This window comes from Diabrotica virgifera, chromosome 5, assembly GCF_917563875.1.
Source record: "Diabrotica virgifera virgifera chromosome 5, PGI_DIABVI_V3a".
NCBI lineage: Eukaryota > Metazoa > Arthropoda > Insecta > Coleoptera > Chrysomelidae > Diabrotica > Diabrotica virgifera.
This window is the reverse complement of record NC_065447.1, coordinates 237,521,081-237,541,313: the sequence shown is the minus strand read 5'-3', so window position 1 is coordinate 237,541,313 and position 20,233 is coordinate 237,521,081. Positions and strand designations below refer to the sequence as shown.

At 34.6% G+C, this 20,233-nt stretch overlaps 1 protein-coding gene across 3 annotated transcripts in view; it reads left to right on the top strand.

Annotated features, from left to right (window-relative positions):
• Positions 1 to 20,003, top strand: part of LOC114332363 (Bardet-Biedl syndrome 2 protein-like) — a 117,875-nt gene extending 97,872 nt beyond the window's left edge. Inside the window, exons 9-11 of one of the 3 annotated variants that reach the window (XM_050651824.1) lie at positions 16,151 to 16,314; positions 18,538 to 18,686; positions 19,852 to 20,003. In XM_050651824.1, coding sequence (XP_050507781.1) covers positions 16,151 to 16,314; positions 18,538 to 18,686; positions 19,852 to 19,952 — 414 coding nt within the window. In that variant the 3' untranslated portion in view covers positions 19,953 to 20,003. Of the gene's footprint in view, positions 1 to 5,929; positions 9,733 to 16,150; positions 16,315 to 18,537; positions 18,687 to 19,851 lie in introns of those variants that run through there. The other 2 variants (XR_007698381.1, XR_007698380.1) reach the window with 2 other exon arrangements.
• Positions 20,004 to 20,233: the final 230 nt, after the last annotated feature.

Sequence of the window (20,233 nt, the reverse complement as noted above, 5' to 3'; positions counted from 1 at the left end):
TAGACACCAGGGTGTTGAAATCAGTTAGGGTTTGGAAAAACAGTACATTTACAGATGCTAGCGCGTGTTGACACCACGGTGTGCCGCGGTGTTGAAATCAGTAAGGGTTTGGAAAAACAGTACGTTTACAGATGCTAGCGTGTGTTCACACTAGGGCATTAGGGTGTTGAAATCAGTTATGGTTTGGAAAAACAGTACATTTACAAATGCTAACAGATTTGGACACCAGAGTGTTGAAAGCAGCTAGCTTTTTTAGTTGTTATACATGCATATAATATGCTAACGGCTATTGACACTGATTTTATATACCTACTGCTGTGGAAAAATGTTTAAGTGATTTAGGTATTAATAAATAATTAAACGTTGTTGGGACATAAACAATAATATATTAACACAAAAGAACAACATATAAAATGATGTTGTTCTTAGGCTATTTCCTTGTGGCATTTTTATAATTAACTATTTAGATAGAAAATAAGCCGCAATTAAATTGAAAAAAATAATTTTATTAACGTTTCGATGCCCAAATCGGGTGTCGTTGTCAAAATATATGTATATATTGTTATATATGTATATTTTTTTTTAAATTGGGGAAACCCGTAAATAAATAAATAAATAAATAAAAATACAAAATACTACTAAATTAAACAAAAATGTTGTTGCTTAGTAAAAAATTCTTGTAATAATTTATTTAATCTGACTCATTTATATTGGCAAGGCTATAGTAATTTTGTTAATAGCAGCTCGGCAAAGGGATGCAGAGGATCTGTTAAACCATTCTCACAGGTGTCTAAGCCATGACGGTCTTATTCGACCTGGCCTTTCTTCTTCCGTATACCTTGCCTTGTATTATTAAATGGAGTATATTACACAGACTGAGTTTTATATATGGAAAGCCTCAATTATCTCGGAAACGGCATGCACGATTTTTTATAGATTTTGGTGACAAAGGGTTTTCTAATGCGGCCGATATACCTAATAGTGACAATTACATTGTTGTCAGAACTTTCGTTTTTCTGTAAATCTAATGAATTTTTTTTTTCAAATGGAACACCCTGTATATTTTTGCGTTTTGAAGTCCTTAAGAAATGCTGATTGTTTTCGTGTTATATTCCCTATATCTAAATACCATAATTTCGTAGATATTTAGCTATATTTAATAAAAAAAAAATTTAAACAAATTAAAAAAAATCAATTTTTTCAACCCGGGTACATTATTTTAGGTTCTTTTGATCATTGGGAACAAAAAATGTCTTTTGTAATTTTTCTCTAAAGTTAATATTTTTGAGTTATAAACAATTTAAACCTGAAAAAGACGAAAAATATTTCATACCTCCTTCTTCCATTCAAGAATCGTATTTTAAATGTTACATGCTCCTTCATCCACTAGAATATCTCTTATTAAGCTTTTTAGAGATACAGTATAAGTGTCATATGATAGTGAGATTACATACCACCTTCATTCACTAAGAAACTCAAAATTTTAGAAAATGTTACATACCCCTTCTTCCACTTAGGTCTTCATAGTTATTCAAGGAGCATGCATTGATAGACAGCTACTACTCACGATGAAGTTTGCGGTACGAGCCGAAGGCGAGTGTCGTAATTCATCGGAGTAAGTGATTGCCATTACATGAGAGTAGAATACTATACTTTTTCTACGACCTTTTTTATTTTAATTAGTAAAAAAATAATATTGTCAGCTAGGTACTCGAGATTAAAATTATAATATACAAAAATAAATGTTGCTTTATAAAATTAAAAAAAAAACGGCAAATACTGTCTTATGTATTGTAAAAATACAATAAGAAATATTCAATTCAAGTTCTATTCGTTTACGAAAATTTTAAGCACTTGTGTACCAATTGTCAATGTAATAAATAAGAAATGGCTATTATTGGTGGACGTATGTTATAAAGTTATAATGTACGTTTTTAAATTTAACTATATAATATAATAATATAACTATGTTATAATATATTTAAGACAATATAACTTTATAAAATAAACACAATAAGTGTAAGTTATAAATTCCAATAAACACAGCAAATGCGCTAATGTCACTCTCACTAAAAATGATAAAGGTCAAAATTCATACATACTAAACAAGGTATAAACGTAAAAGTATACTCAACCATTGTTACATTTTTTATAATTCTGTATAATTTTAATCTCGATTAGTTGATAATCATGTTTTTACTAATTAAAATAAAAAAGGTCGTAGAAAAAGTATAGGATTATACTCGCACGTAATGGCTATTATTCACTCTGATGAATTACGACACTCGCCTTTGGCTCGTGCCGCAAACTTCATCATCGTGAGTAATAGCCATCATTACATGATGAAGCTCGTTGAATAATATACTATTATCTGCGGTTTATATACTAATATACTAAAAGTGGCATGCACTACTTGAACCTTACTTCAGCCCGTGAGTAATGACCTGTGAGTAATGAAGTAGTACTCACGGGTAAAGTCTTGGCTGTTATTATCTATTCATATTTCCCATCTAAATAGTTAATTATTATAAAAATGCCACAAGGAAATAGCCTCAGAACAACATTATTTTTTATGTTGTTCTTTTGTGTTAATATATTAATGTTTATATCCCAACAACGTTTAATTATTTATTGGTACCTAAATCACTTAAATACTTTTCCACAGCAGTAGGTATATAAAATCAATGTCAATAGCCGTTAGCATCTATGCATGTATAACAACTAAAAAAGCTAGCTGCTTTCAACACTCTGGTGTCCAAATCTGTTAGTATTTGTAAATGTACTGTTTTTCCAAACCCTAACTGATTTCAGCACCATAGTGTCAACACACGCTAGCATCTGTAAACGTACTGTTTCTCCAAACCCTAACTGATTTGAACACCGCGGCACACCGTGGTGTCAACACGCGCTAGCATCTGTAAATGTACTGTTTTTCCAAACCCTAACTGATTTCAACACGCTGGTGTCTACACACGCTAGCATGTGTCGGGCAGAATCGCTAGCGCGTGAATACAAGTTCTTCGGAAACAAAAGAATCGCAGACGAATCAACACCGCCAACGCTCCAATCAAGAAAGCTTCAAGGCTCTCAAGAAAGTTTTGAAGCGACGGCAACACCGCAAGCAATCTAGCAGTTGAAACCCCGACCCGACAAGTGGACTACAGACAGGTTTTTTCTTCATAATTTTTAAAGTAGAAATAGTTAAAACTGATTTTAATCTCACAATGATGATGAGTTATAATATTAATTTTTCGAGTTTAGGTGTATAAATATATGAAAACATTTTAGGATTTACAGGGTGTAACTCGTAATTGTTACAGTTTATGATGCATTTTATTCGTTTTACGCTGATTAAGATATATGATTTTTTTTTATGTTGTATGTAAATAGGTAGGTATAAGTATTTAGATACATGAAAAAGGTGATATGTATAACAGGTATCGCTAGTATAAAAAGTTTTTTTTGTCGGTTTACTCAGTTCAGCATACACGCGTATTTAACATAGTTTTTTCTACGACCTTGTTTTTAGTGCATAACTCAAATCTCTTAGGAAGTAAATTGATGAAAATTTGTATTTTGCTCATATAAAAGTTAAATAATGGATTACAAATCGCTATGTAATAACAGGACAGCTGCCAAAGGGCAGGTAACTCGCGTTCAGGATTGGATTAATAAAAAATCACAGGGTACTAAGTCGATTTCAATTTTTGAAGCAAAGTTAGACATTGTAGAGAAATATTTTGATAAGTACTCAATCGCACAAGACTCGATAGAGATTTTAGTAGCAGAAAATGACAATTTGTCAGATTCTGAAGACAGGGAGGTAACGGAAGAAATGTTTGTTATTAGTATCGCCGCGCTGAAAGATTCAATTAAAAAATTGTCCCCCTCTAGTAGCTCTACCCCCATACGCAATAATAGTTCTGTACCTGTCTCTCAAGATTTACATAGTAATGTTAAGTTACCTGACATTAAGCTCGGAAGTTTTGACGGTTCACGCCCTTCCGAATGGGGAGGCTTTATAGATATTTTCGAAGCTTTAATTGGCAGTAACTCTCGGCTTAAAGATGCTGAGAGGCTCTATTATTTACGTACCTTAGTAAAGGGATCCGCCCTTAAGTTAATTGATACCTTAAAAGTTACAGACTCTAATTACGCAGTTGCACTTAAGACATTGAGAGACCGGTATGAGAACAAATCTATTGTAGTAAACGAATATTTGTCAAATATTGTACATTTCCCCCAAATTAATAAGTGTAACTCTGAGGTTTTGAGAGAGTTTGCCTCATCGCTGCGCAAGGATATCGAATGTCTCAATAATCTAAATCTCACCGATAAAGTTTTGACAGAGGCTCTTTTAGTATTTCTGTTTGAACAAAAATTAGATGCAAACTCGCGAAAGTCCTTTGAAGAAGAACGCAAAACTGCTCAAATCCCCACTCTTAAAGAATTTTTTGATTTTATAGATAAACGTTGCGTTATTTTAGAAAATTTGTCCAGTTTTGAAAACGCTAATGAGAAAAAGCACAATGTACAAGAAAATAAAACGGTCGCGTTCAAACCTAAGGTTAACTTGCATGCAAGTTGTGAATCTAATGCTCGCCCCCCCTCGCCACGAAACCGCCCCCACTCACGCCCCAGTTCTCCGAATTTTAACGCTACTTGTGTGATTTGCAACGGTGCTCATAGAATTTATTCTTGCGCTAGATTTACCGCTCTCCCTCCTCGCGAAAGATTTAATAGTGTGAAACAGAAAAAGCTGTGTTTCAATTGTTTAGGTTATCAGCACTCAATCAAGGATTGCCGGTCAACAATAAGTTGTTCTATTTGTCGCCAAAAGCATCACACTTTGATTCACTTAGACTCACAGGCAAACTCCAACACTCAATATGCGCCGCGCTCCCAAACTTATCATACGAATAATAATCACACTCACCCACAGCACTCTAATATACGGCAAAATAATTCTTACCACGATAATTCAAGAAATCATACTCCGGACTCTCGCACACGCCGCTATTCGCAACAGGACGCACATTCGCGTCAAAGTACTACGCCAGACGCACAAGAGCGTCCAAACCAAGCCCCCCAAGCAGGTAACCATGTAAATCGTGGAAATTATAGGTCACAAACCGATGTCTCTTACGCGAGCTCGCACAACGCAGTTACACAAAATAGAAATCAGGAATCGCAAGTTTTGCTAGCCACAGCTGAAGTGGTAGTTTTCTCTCACAACGGTCAACCCATGACTGTTAAAATGTTATTAGACAACGGCTCTCAAAATAGTTTTGTAACAACAAAGTTGGCTGAACAATTAGGATTACCCTCTGAAACACAAAATTTGCATGTGTCCGGCTTATCCGGACAAGAAACGCTAATCTCGCGCGAAAAAGTTGAGCTGGAAATTAACTCAAAAGTTAATAATAGGAAATTTGTTATTGATTGCTCTGTTATCGATACCATTTCACAACGTCTGCCACAGTATAGTATAAACCCCGCAAAATTAAATATACCTGCACATTTAATCAGTTGCTTAGCTGATAGCACATTTGCAGTGCCGTCCGAGATTCAAATTTTAGGAGGCGCTGAAATTTATTACTCGCTATTATCTCATGGGTTGTTACATTTAGGTAAAGGACTCCCATCGTTAATTAATACACATTTGGGTTGGGTGATCTCTGGTAATGTCCCCCAACATTGTCTCCAAAATACCCCCAAAGAAAAAGTTTACGCGTTTACAGGTATCTCCGACGCTCTCTCCCTCGAACATAATGAAGAAAATTTATGACTAGATACTCTCTTAAATAGATTCTGGAATCAAGAAGAAATTCTTGACACTTCCTCCCACTCCGCACCTGAAAATGAAATTGTTGAAAATTTGTTCACCTCCAGCACTAAAATTTTAGAAAATGGCACTTACGTTGTAAAAATGCCCTTTAAAACCCCCGACGAATACCTCAAGCTAGGTGACTCCTTTTCTATAGCAAAGAGGCGTTTCTTATCGCTAGAAAACAAACTTCAGAAAAACCCCAATCTGTTGAAAGATTATCAAGAATTTATTAATGATTATGTAGCTCAAGGTCACGCTCGACCCATACCCCTAACCCTTACGAATTCGCTCTCGCAGAACAAGTATTTCGTTCCCCACCTGGCCGTCATTAGAAGCGACCACGTTACGACAAAAACTCGAGTCGTGTACGATTTCTCTTGTCCCAGCAGCTCGAAGCTCTCTTTCAATGATATAGCACTTAAAGGTTATCAGGTCCAACCAGATCTGTATGACATTCTCTTAAGATTTCGTCTTTTCCCCCTCGCACTCACCGCTGACATACGTCAAATGTTTAGGCAAATCAAAACAGACCCCACACAAAATTTTTTGCAGAACATACTTTGGCGCAACTCCCCTTCAGATCAACTGGAATGTCTTGAACTCTTAACCGTGTCATTTGGTCAAACTTTTGCTCCCTACTTATCTTGTCGAGTTTTAAAGGACATCGCACAGAAAAACACTAATCTCCCTCTTGCTTCTCATGCGCTCCTCTACCAAACGTATGTTGACGATATTTTGTGTGGAGCGCACTCTCTCTCTGAATTAGAAATTTTGTACACTCAGTTAAACTCCGCCCTCGCTAACTCTGGTTTTCAATTACACAAATGGTGCAGCAATTCAATAGAGATGTTGCAAAAAATCTCTCACTCTGACCCCCAAGAAAAAGATTTAAATTTAGATGACTTACCCTGCAAAGTTTTAGGCATCAAATGGAACCCCGCTACCGATGAATTTAAAATCTCTGTCCCCACTGCTCTAGAAGTCACTCCTCTCACGAAAAGAAAAGTTTTGTCGATAATTAGCTCCTCATATGATCCCCTAGGTCTAGTAAATCCAGTCATAGTAAATGGAAAAATCCTTATGCAGAAACTTTGGCTGCAAAAAATTGATTGGGACACTCCCATCTGTGACTCCGCTATTCTTGAATATTGGCAAGATTTTGTGTCAAATCTCCTCCAGTTAAAAAATCTCGTCATCCCTAGACAATTGCAAGTTAGTAAAGATGTCTCTCGTATTGAAATTCATGGATTCGCTGACAGCAGCTCATCAGCGTATGGGTGTGCTTTGTATCTCAGAGTTAAATACTCAGATAATAGTATTTCATGTAACTTAATTTCCAGTAAAAGTCGTGTATGCCCTCTCAAGAAAATAATCACTATCCCCAAACTAGAGTTATGTGCCATGTTGCTCCTCGCGAAGTTGACTACAAAAATTTTAAGTATATTTGAAAATGATCTCCGCCCTCACTCAGTAAATTTGTGGACTGATTCCACTATTGCTTTACATTGGATAAATTCTCACCCAAGTAGATGGAACACGTTTGTAGCTAATCGTGTCAGTCAAATACAGAGTCAGTGTGAAACGTTCCAGTGGCGGCACGTTTCATCCCCAGATAATGCAGCCGACATGCTGTCTAGAGGCTCATTTCAACCTAGTAATTTTGAAATTTGGTTCCATGGCCCAGAATTCATACGAAACCCAGACTTTGAAACGCCGCAAGTAAATAACCTACCCCCACCCTCTCTCAAATTACCCGAAGAAAAGAAAGTTGTTCTTACGACTCTTGTTCAGCCTGAAAATTTTTGGCTATCTCTATTCTCTCGTTTTTCTAAGTTTTCCACCATTCAACGTACAGTGGGGTACGTATTAAGATTCACTCAAGTACTGAAAAATAAAAAGAAAAATTCTGAACCGCTCTCCACCTCTGAACTCTCTCAAGCGCATGATCGCATAGTGAAAGCCATACAATCGCATTATTTTGCAAAAGAAATTGCAGAAATCTCCGCAAATCGCCCCTTGTCAAATAAGCAGTTATTAAGTTTGAATCCCTTTCTCGACTCTTCTAATTTCCTCCGCGTAGGCGGCAGGCTCGCTAACGCTGAGATACCCTTCGATCAAAAATTTCCGCTATTGCTCCCCTCCAAAGCTCACGTTGTCACACTCATGATCAAAAAAGAACACATTCGTTTGCGGCATGCAGGACCGCAAAATACACTCTCAAATCTCCGACTCAGATATTGGCCACTCAATGCTCTTAGAGAAATTAAACGCATTATCCATTCTTGTACTATTTGTCACAGATTCAACGCAAAAGTAGCTGAACAGATTATGTCAGATCTCCCCAAAGAAAGGATTTGTGCATCCCGCCCATTTTTCAAAGTAGGTGTCGACTTTGGAGGACCCTACCTCGTAAAATCTTCAAAATTGAGAAAAGCCCCAGTAACGAAATGTTACATCGCAGTTTTTGTCTGCATGGTCACGAAAGCGGTACATGTAGAACTTATCTCCAATCTCACCACAGAGGCATTCTTAGCGACTCTCAAAAGATTCATAGCTCGTAGAGGTAACCCTTCCAAAATATTTAGCGATAATGGTTCGAACTTTCAAGGGGCAAGAAATCAACTGAAAGAACTCTATGACTTTTTCAAAACCCAAAGTAATTATGACACAATTAGAGAATATTTATCACAGAATGAAACGCAATGGCAGTTCATTCCCCCTAGGGCTCCTCACTTCGGTGGGCTTTGGGAAGCTTCCATCAAAAGTGTAAAATACCATTTACAAAGAATCCTAGGTAACTCTAGTTATACCTTTGAAGAACTCTACACAATATTAGCACAGGTTGAAGCAATATTGAACTCTAGACCTCTATCTCCAATATCAAATGACGCCTCCGACTTGCAGCCACTCACACCTGGGCACTTCCTCATTGGTGGTCCAGTAACCGCGTATCCCGACAAAGATATTTCAGAACAATTAGACAATAAACTCACATCTTGGCAAAGGTGCACTAAGGCACAGCAAATATTCTGGAAAAGGTGGACAAAAGATTATCTTAACAGGTTGCAGCAACGCCCAAAGTGGTTACGCCCACAAACAGATCTGAAAGTAGATCAAGTTGTTTTAATAAAAAATGAAGACACGCCTCCATTAAAGTGGCCTCTAGCTAGGGTATTAGAGGTAATACCAGGGAAAGACGGTAAGGTTAGAGTCGTACGTCTTAAAACGACAAATGGTGAATATACCAGGTCCATCACAAAAGTTTGCCCCCTCCCTTCAGATGACATGGTCGCCTCATCAAATTAAACCAGCTGCGTTATATATATATGCATATATGTAAAATTGTTAGGTATCGTGTTGTCGTTTGTCGCGTAGTGTAGTCTTCTCCGCCTTGTATATGGATAGCCGCTTTTCCGGTGGTGGCAGAATGTTCAAATTGCATTTAAACTGTGCACAGCGAGAAAAAATAACTCCCCACGCCGCTGATGGAACACAGATAAATAGTTGTGGCCCGAGCCACTGATTCCCAAAACTTGAGCTCAGCTGTTGCTGTTGCTATGCCAAAACAACACATTTCTTGTAGTTTTCCCCTTCGCCCCCTCGAACCACCGGTAGTTCAGTTCTTTTTAGTAAGTCACCAGTAGCAAATTAGACACCGTTTCAGTATGTACCTAGTGTAGCGCCGATCGTTTTAGGCACTATTGGCTCGCGTAAGCTATGATGCCAACTCTCTCAAGGGCTCTGTACCTACAAACAATTTATTATATTTAGTATCTCTGTTGTCAAAAAACAGTAAAGTGTATGAAAGTGCAGTGCCCCACTCTAGTGTAAATAGAAGAGTATGTGCAAGATTCTGACGCCTAGCCACAACGAATTTGTTGCTAACACTCTCTCTCATGTTCGTAAGTAGTGTAGTTATTCTCGCAGCTCACACCATGTATTTCTCAACCCTTTGTTAACAATAACAAACTAGAGTTCGAATTCATCAGTCTAATAGTGCGGACATAAATTCGTGTGCTGGTATTTTTACTTTTTGCTGAGATAAGTATATTACCTGCTAATTATATTTTAATTGAAATACCTAGTATTTCAACTATTGTTTCCTATTTATATTTAAGAGTTTGGTTTTGATTTTACGATTTATATATTTTATTTACAAATATTATTTAAAAACATTTCTAATATTTTATAAACCATGGGGGAAAATACGGGCGGGAAACCGCCCGATTTAAATTTAAATAATTGTCCGAACAATACTGAAAAAGAAAATATTGATTCTAGTTATAATAATATTATTGATTTAGAAAATCGTTATAGACCAGGCGATAAAGGTCCTTATTTTGTTTTCGTGGAAAGTAAAGAAAAACATATTGGAAGGCTTTTCCCAATTAAAATTGGTCACTATATACTCCCGGAGGAGAAATTAAGTAAACAAGTGGAGGATATAAAATCGGTAGGAATAAACCGCGTAAAAGTCATATTTAAAACTATGGAATCCGCTAATTCGCTAGTAAATCATTATGTTATAAATCAAAATAACTTAGTAGCATATATCCCTAAATTTTACACCCATAAAAAAGGCATCGTCAGAATGGTTGATACGACTTTCTCCGAGGAGTATCTACTAAAAGCCATCATTTCCAATAAACAAATTGTAAGCGTTCAAAGAATGAAAAGAAAAATTATAGACTCAGACGGAAATTCCAGTTTAGTTAACAGACAAATGATTATAGTACAATTTCTGGGCAATGAAATCCCACAAAACATACAAATTAATCTTTGTAACTTTCAAGTAGAACCTTATGTACAACCGGTTGTCCAATGCTTTAAATGTTTGCGTTATGGCCATTCGGCCAGACAGTGCAAATCTAAAGAGAGCAGATGCAAAAAATGCACAGGCTTGGATCATCTGGAAGATGAGTGTCAATCAGAAAATGTTTGTATTTACTGTAAAAACAATGAACACACTTCAATCTCTCGTAAATGCCCTATTTTCACAAAACAAAAACAAATTAAACATATTATGGCTCAGGAAAACATTTCCTTTAAAGAAGCTGAAAATATGTATGTAAATCCTTCCTATGCCAAAATTATTACGAATAACAGGTTCTCGGTGTTAAATAATATTAACAACTTTCCACCATTGCCTGAAGTAAGGCAAACATCTTCTCAGAGTTCTTCAGCCGTATTAAGGAAACCCTTTATCAAAACAAATATTCCTACTTCCAAAAAACGAAAACCTTCCCCACTATCTCCCACTACAGAAATGTCACCAATAAAAAAAAACCCCCCATTAAAATCAAATGCTAATACTGTTCTTCCTAATCCTTATAGGGACGAATATATGAACTATAAAGAAAAGTCAGTACTTATACTATCTACATTCGTTAAACAACTTCAAAAAAGTTTTCCGTCTAGCCCAGTTTCTTTTGCAGAATCAGATATAAGAGAATTTGTTAATAATATGTTTGATACCGACAATCACACAGATGGAATGGACATTAATATTAGTGGATCTGAATCCGAATATTATTAACCTTCCCGATTCCTGACCATAATATTAAAAAAGACAAACTATATATTTTGCAGTGGAACTGTAGATCTTTAAAATCAAATAAAGCAAGTTTAATTAATTTTGTTAACAGTACAACTATTGACATCATTGTTATATCAGAACTATGGCTTAAGCCTGACGAAAACTTTTTTTTGAAAGGGTTCAATTTAGTTAAAAAATGTAGAGTTGATGGTTATGGTGGCGTTGGTATTTTTGTAGCGCAAGGGCTCGGTTTTAAAGAGGTTAATATCATCCAGCCGTTAAACATAGATTTAGAAGTGTGCGCAATTACTTTACCTTCTATAAACTTATCAATAGTGTCTATTTACCGACCACCTAACGTGATTGTCAATTTTACCGACTGGCTACAATTATTTCAGCAGTTCAAGTCCCATACTCTTTTTTGCGGAGACTTTAATGCGCACCATGATAGGTGGGGACCTATACCTGATGATCGACATGGTAAAATTTTAGTAGATGCAATAGATCATCTAGACCTTGTTGTATTAAACGATGGTACTCCCACTAGAATTAACTCTAGTGGAAATCATTCAGCTGTTGACATAACATTAACCTCTCATTTTTTAGTTGATAAATTAACTTGGACGGTTTTAGATGACACTATGGGATCGGACCACTACCCAATAGCTATCGACATCCAAATTAAGCCTTCAAATTTTTCAATAAACCCATCCACTAAGTGGAATGACACATGCGCAGACTGGGAATTATTCCAAACACTCTTGGAAAAAGATGTTACTCAGTTACTTACTGAAAATAACACAAGTAATGCATCAACATTTTTCGAAATGATTTCCAATGCAGCGACTCGGTCTATGCCTGTTAAAAAATCTTTTACTCCCATTTCCCCAAGACCAATTTGGTGGGATCAGGAATGTAGTAAGATGGTAGAAAAACGGAAAACGGCCTTAAAAAATTATAGAATTCTGTCCAATCATAATAATTATTTAGTTTATAAAAACGTAGCTGCCCAAGCTAAACGTTTATTTAAAAACAAACAACGTTGTAGCTGGATTAACTTCCTAAATAAACTTAATAAAAATACACCACTAACTGAAATTTGGAAGTTCGTTAAAGCTGTAAATAATAAAAATTTTCATTGTCCCAAAAAACCTCTTTCAAAAAAATTAATAGAGGAAATACTAAACAAAATAGGTCCTCCTTCTGCTTCTAATTTTGTGGTTAAATCAGTTAACAAATTCCCATTTAATCATGAAGATGAATTGTCTACTTCTTTCACAATGGACGAATTGGATTTAGCGATCAAAAATAGTCGGAACACAGCTCCCGGGTTAGATGGCTTTACTTATAAAATAATTTATAACTTACCATATTCTGCTAAAAATTTTCTTTTGCAATTATTTAATGACTGGTGGAGGAAACAAAAATATTATGACTGCTTTAAAAATATTATAATTTGTCTGTTACTTAAACCTTATAAAGATCCAGAAATTCCATCATCATACCGCCCAATCTCGTTAATATCATGCGTGACCAAAACATTCGAAAGATTAATTAAGTTTAGATTAGAACATTTTGTGGAATATAGATCCCTTTTACCAAGCATTCAATATGGTTTTCGCAGAGGACGGGGAACAATAGATGCGGTGAGTCACTTAGTTTCAGATATACAAATAAGTTTTTCCAGAAACCTATATACATTATGTTTATTCATAGATCTAACAGGGGCCTATGATGTAGTTGACCTAAATATTTTATCAAAAAAGATGGAAAAAATTGGAATTAATAAAACTGTATGTACCAATATCTTAAGTATCTTTCATAATAGAAAAATATTTTTACGTGATCATAATAACGTATTACATGGTCCACACACAGTATGTAACGGTTTACCTCAGGGGTCTGTATTGAGCCCTATTTTATTTAATATATACACTGCAGATCTGCATACGTTAGTAGGTGATAAATTCAACATGATACAATACGCGGATGATTTATGTTTTTACTTCAGCCATGGTTCATATGAGAAATGTTTAGATGACTTAAATGAATGTATGCATTTGATAACAGGTTGGTTTAATGACATGGGATTCAGTGTTTCTCAGGATAAGACTGCCTTGGTATGTTTTACTCGTCACCGAGTTAGAACTGCTAGAGCTGCTTGTCTAGACGAGTTCACGATTCCATTCGTCGACGAATATAAGTACCTAGGTATAGTACTAGATAAAAAACTGCTTTGGACTAACCACATAAAATATATTAAAAAAAGATCCGAACACGGCATAAATCTACTAAAAGTGGTTTCCAAAAAAAAATGGGGAGCAGATGTTACTGTATCGTATACATTCTACAAAGCATATATTCGTTCCATATTGGACTATGGTTGTACATTATACGGGGCGTCATCCAAAACGAATCTAATCACTATTGATCGTATACAATATAAGGCTTTAAAAATTTGTATGGGTCTAATGATGTCATCGCCTAACCAAGCAGTCCTTGCAGAAATACAAGAACCCCCATTAAATATACGTAGACAGTACTTAGCTGAAAAACAAATAATTAAATACAGAACATTTAATACGAGTATGATCCGAAAAATAGCTTTTATTAACACTTGTAATCTTACAACACCTTATTGGAGGATAAAAAATTCCCCTCCCTTGGCAGATGGCTTTGTTAATACCAACCATTATGAAATTTTTATATTAAATAGTCCCAAATATCCAATATTTCAATATAGTTATCAAAGTATCATATTTCGGCCAACAATTATATACCCTGAATATTCAGAAATCCCTAATTTAAATAACCTAATACTCACCACCACATTGAATGCTTTTGGAAAGGATGTAACTAAAATATTTACAGATGGGTCCAAAAGTGAGGTTGGAATAGGTGCAGCATTTTTTGTTTCACACATCAATCATGTCGAAAAATTTAAACTAGCGGATATATTCTCTATTTACAGCGCCGAGTCCTTGGCGATTAAAAAAAGCCTATTATGGTGCACGCTAAATCCAGTTCAAACTGTTTGTATTATGTCAGATTCTAAGTCCGTTTTGCAAGCTATTGAAGGACCTCCAATAAATATATATAATCAAGAATTAATTTGTGAAATAAAAAACTTATTGTACCAATTAAATCAGCAAAATAAAAAAATAATTCTCATATGGGTAAAAGGTCACAGCGGTATTATCGGTAACGAAAGGGTTGATTATGAAGCGAAAGAAGCTTGTAAATCAGATAAATTCGTAAAAATATTTTCACATACCGACTTAAGTACTAAATTAAAAAAATCTATTAAAGACAGATGGACAGAATCTTACAATAATTTTAGCAAGACATCGAAAAATCTTTATTTTCAGCTTTATCCACAACTTCCAAATAAAATACCGCATACGACTTTTGATTATATCAAAAGACATACTTCAGTTATAACTCGCTTAAAATTGAATCACGGCCGTTTTCCGGCGCACCTTCATAAATTAGGGATACTTAACTCCCCGTTATGTGACTGTGACAACATGTCCATAGGTGACATTAACCACATGTTCCTGGAGTGTCAAAAGAATAGCACAGCTATTTTTAAACTATATAATTCCTTAATAGAACACAACACACCTCTCCCTCTCAACATCGGTTCCCTGTTATCTAGCAATAATAAACTCGTCTTCGATGCTATAATAAATTTCGTTAAAGAATCTAATATCGATATTTAATCTTATATACATCTAATATAAATATGCGTATGAATAAAAATAAATTCTGTGGCTAATAGACTGCGTCTAAGGCCATCCCTTTCCTCTACACACACACACACACAATAACAAACTATTGTAGAGTATAATTCTCTCGCAGAGTATTGTTTATTTATGTTTAATGTTGATTTCCCTTTAACATTAAAGAGTTTACAGTTTCCTGTGGTATTATTTCGTAGTATTTGAACCATAGGAACTGTCCCCTTGCTCTAACCACCGGCTGAATGATTTACAACCATTCACGGTTAAAAAGTGCAGGAACCAGTGCGCATGAGCCAAAGCCCCTGGTTAGAACAACATGTCGAAAACGGAGTATATGTGGTTGGATGAAGAGGAATGGTGGGAGACAGAATTGCTTGGAGAAGCATTATTATGAGCAGGTGAATTTAAACATCTTGGCTCCTACAAAATGGAAAACTGGATCAATAAATTGTTCATTGAATACAGGCTGGTTAATTTAACTGGAAGCGAATCAGCTGGATACGCTGTGATCGAAAAATCGAAAAAAGGTTAAAAGGAAAATTATACTCGAGTATGGTGAGGCCTGTGTTGGTGTACGTTGGTGAAGTCTGTCCTATAAAGAAGATTCAAGAAAAGACGATGGAGGTAACTAAAACGAAAATGTTACAGTAGATGTTAAGACACATAAGACTAAAATGGACAGGATCAGGATTAACTTTAGGGAAATAGCCGGGTTGAGTACAGTCTCCAAAAGGATTCAAGAACAAAGACTGCAATGTTTTGGTCACCTCAGACGTAGAAATAAAAACTAAGTGGGACGAAGGACAGTGCTTTTAGAAATTGGTGGAAAGAGAGGTAAAGTGAAACCGAGGAGAATATGGAGGGACTGTGTGACAGAGGACTTAAGAAAGAGAAAGGTTTAGGTGAACAAGACACGATTGACAGGAATAAGGACAAAGAAAAATAAGAAACAGCGACTCCTGAAAAAGAAAAAGCTAAAAGTATTTTTTTTTTAATTTCGATAATTATTTTTATAACGATCTTTGAAATGTTATATTTTAGTCTAGTGCGTCTTTTCCCCAAGAAGAAGAAAAGGTATCGACTTTGATGGGAAAACTACAAGACATTCAAAATGCAAGATTGCGATTAGAAACCGATGTTGCTGATCGAACTTCACAAATAAGAGCTTTAATTGTTCAAGCAGATGATTGCAGGATAAATAATCTGTAAGATTTTTGCTATTAATTTAAATTTAATCCATTTTTAGATAAAGGCTATAGAGGGATAAGCTAAAATTGACTAAAACTAAATGTACCGTAACTAGATGGTGTACCATGCAAATTTTCGGCCTTCTGGAGGGTATCTTAACGAACGTCCCCATTTTTGAATTTATTTTTTCTCTTGCGCAACTATGTTACAAAAAATTTGACAAAATTCATTGTAGACGTATTTTTCAGTGATAAACAACTTCGATTTTTTCAAATTTCTCTAGCGGATATTAATTTCAGAAAATAGTATATTACTTTATGAGGCGGAGAAGCATGACTTTTCTTGACGCGCCCGATATTACGCGCCGAACGAAGTGAGGCGCGTAATAGAGGGCAAGTCAAGAAAAGTCGCTTCTTTGCCGAATAAAGTATACTATTTTTTCTTCAAACGTAGCAATTTTCAACTATAAATAGTACAATTCATACGCTATTTTTACTCGAAATTAACTGTGACAACCATCAAAGTCGTCTAGATGTTAGAAATTAAAATAATTAAGTCGTCGCGTCGGTGGGATTTGCGTCTCCCTGGTTACAGTTGTTTGACAGTTGTTTTCAATTATTAAAGACAGCTTATTGTTGTTGCAACCGCAAGCGCAAATTTAGTGCGAAAATGGAAAACCTAAACGAAATTGAGTCCGCGGCTAATGATGCAGTAGCACGTTTGGGGCCCTCCAAGTCCGGAATAAAGTATCGGTTGTTAGCGTACAAGCACTTCCAAGAGGGGTGCGATACAAGAGGAGTACGGCAAGTTACCGAAGACGTTTTACTGGCATATTTTAATATAATGGAAAATGAAAATAAATGGAAATCTTCTACAATGTGGTCACGATACTCTATGATAAAATCCGAGTTAGTTATTAGAAAAAATGTGGATATAAGCAAATTTTTAAAGTTACGTGCCTTTCTGAAAAAGACAAGCGAAGGATATACTGCAAAGAAGTCTAAAGTTTTCACTAAAGACGAGTTTGATAAATTTTTGTTTGAAGCGCCAGATAAGTTGTATTTAGGATTAAAGGTAAAAAAAATTATATTGCAAAGCATGTAGTATACTCTACTAAATTACAAAAATATTTCAGATTGTTTTGTTAATTGGGGTTACCGGCGCCTGTCGATGCGACGAAATAGTAAAAATGAAGACTGTGGACATTGAGGATAAAGAAAATGTAATAATTATCAAAATCCCAGACAGTAAAACACGACAAATTAGATATTTTACGATAATTGGTCAAAACTACATTAAACTGTATAAAAAGTATGCATCACTGCGGCCTGAAAATTTCACAGAAAACCGATTTTTATCAAGTACCAAAATGAAAAGTGTTACCGAAGCGTCATGGGAATACATTCGATCAGCGCAGTAGCCCAAAAAGTAGCTAGTTATTTAAATTTAAACGATGCAAGCGCATACACGGGTCACTCTTTACGACGAACTTCAGCAACACTTTTAATTGATGGAGGCGGAAATCTAAAATGCCTCAAACGACATGGGGGCTGGAAATCAAGCACGGTTGCCGAAGGATATATAGAGGATTCAATAAGAAATAAGAACGATAATGCTCAAAAAATTTGAAACCCTCATGATTCGCCAACATCGGGAATGATTGCTGAAGGTTGTGCTCGACCATCAGTATCATCAACAATTACCAATGCGTATCAAAAGTCGGGAACATTTTTGCACGGTTTCAATTTTGAAAATGCCTCATTAACTAATTGTACTTTTAATATTACTATAAATAAAAATGATGTTTAATTGTTGTTAATGACATTTGTATTGTTGCTTTGTGACATGTTTCATATTGTTGCCATGACAACATTTTTCCCTCTGCCGTAAAGAAATGGGAAAAAAAACTGCTGCCGGCGGAGACATCAAATTTGACAGGATCAAGTTAGATAAGTAATGTCATCATTATTTGACGTTTGAAGAAAAAATATTATAAGTGTTAGTCTGTTGCATTTCAGGGTTAAGCACTTTTCATTATCTTATCCCTACATTAACCATGCTTTATCTTTCTTTTCAGTATACGACGTATTTTCAACTGGTATTTCAATTTGGGATCTTTTTGTTTGCTTGTTTGAAGGTTTCTAAATATTTATAGCTTTATTCATAACAATCAATATTGCTAATTTATGAAAAAAAAAAAAAAATTATTTTCATTGATAATGTTTTAATTTGTGTTCTAGAAACGCACTACCGGATCAGTATAAAGAATTAATGACTATAAATGCAGAACTAATAAATGGTTATAATATCAGATTGCAAAATTATAATGAAGGTGTTGAAACCATGAAAACACTTAATTCGATTATACAGAAGGCTTCAAGACTAAGAGGTAAGTGGAATATATAAATATTTAATAGTAAATATACAGTATGTCCCTGTAAGTTGAATCCATATGGAAAACTTTTTTATTATTAATTTTACGAAAAAAAGTCATTCTTCATAAAAAGCTCTGCATGGTCCAAAATCTAAGATTCAATCATCAGATATAAAATTTTATGAATATTATACGAGGTGTGTCAAAAAGTTTGAAATTTCACTCAAGAGTAAAGTAGCTTTATTTTTCACAATATTTAAAATTGCTATTATGAAAAGTTGTTTGGAATTAAAAACTATATTCTAATATGTAATTACATCCTTCTAATTGAAATTTTTTTTTTTTTTGAAAAATTATGGATAACTAACATTATTTTCAGTTATTTCAATTCTGATAACTCTTTTATTATTAATTTTACGAAAAAAGTGATTCTTAATAAAAAGTTCTACATGGTCTGAAACCTAAAATACAACCATCTTAGGTCAAATTTTATCAATTTTATACAAGGTATGTCAAAAAATATGAATTTGGCTCAAGAGTAAAATACCTTTATTTTTCACAATATCGAAAATTGTTGTTATGAAAAGTTATTAAGAATTAAAAACCATGTTTCAATATGTAATTACATCCTTCTTATTGAAATATTTTGAACTATAAAGGTACTTTAATTTTGATCTAAATTTATCTTTTTTGACACACCTCTTATAAAATTGACATAAGATGGTTGTATTGTAGGTTTTAGAGTATTTTAGACCATGCAGAACTTTTTATTACGAATCAGTTTTTTCGTAAAATTAATAATAAAAGAGTTATTAGAACTAAAATTACTGAAAATATTGTTAGTTATCCATAATTTTTCAAAATTTTTTTTTTCAATTAGAAGGATGTAAGTGCATATTAGAATATAGTTTTTAATTCCAAACAACTTTTGATAATAGCAATTTTCAATATTGTGAAAAATAAAGCTACTTTACTCTTGAGTGAAATTCAAACTTTTTGACATACCTCGTATAATATTCATAAAATCTGATACCTGATGGTTGAATCTTAGGTTTTGGACCATGCAGAGCTTTTTATGAAGAATAACTTTTTTCGTAAAATTAATAATAAAAAAGTTTTCCATATGGATACAACTTACAGAGGGACATACTGTAGATACTTTTACATAAATTTGTTTTAGTGGGATCAAAGTCGTCAAACATGATCAATTTTTGTAGAACCTGTTTGAATAACAACAGTGCCGAAGGACTTCTTAAAGTTATCAAAACTGGTGAAATGTAATGTGATCTATTTTATAAGTTTTCTTTAAGAATTAATACAACATAATATCTGCGTTGTTTTTTAATACAAAAAGATTAATTAGAAGAGAGAAAAAGTACAAAAGACTAAGTAACAAACCAAGAAGAGAAGCAAAACTATAATCGGCGAGCTGAATAGTTCGTAGGCTGACACATAGAAGATAATGCTACTGGTATTAAATCTATATGATTTTTAGTCAGCCCTGACCTTCAAAAGATGTGTTTATAAATTTAACAGCTATCGATCTATTAGTTTATGAGATA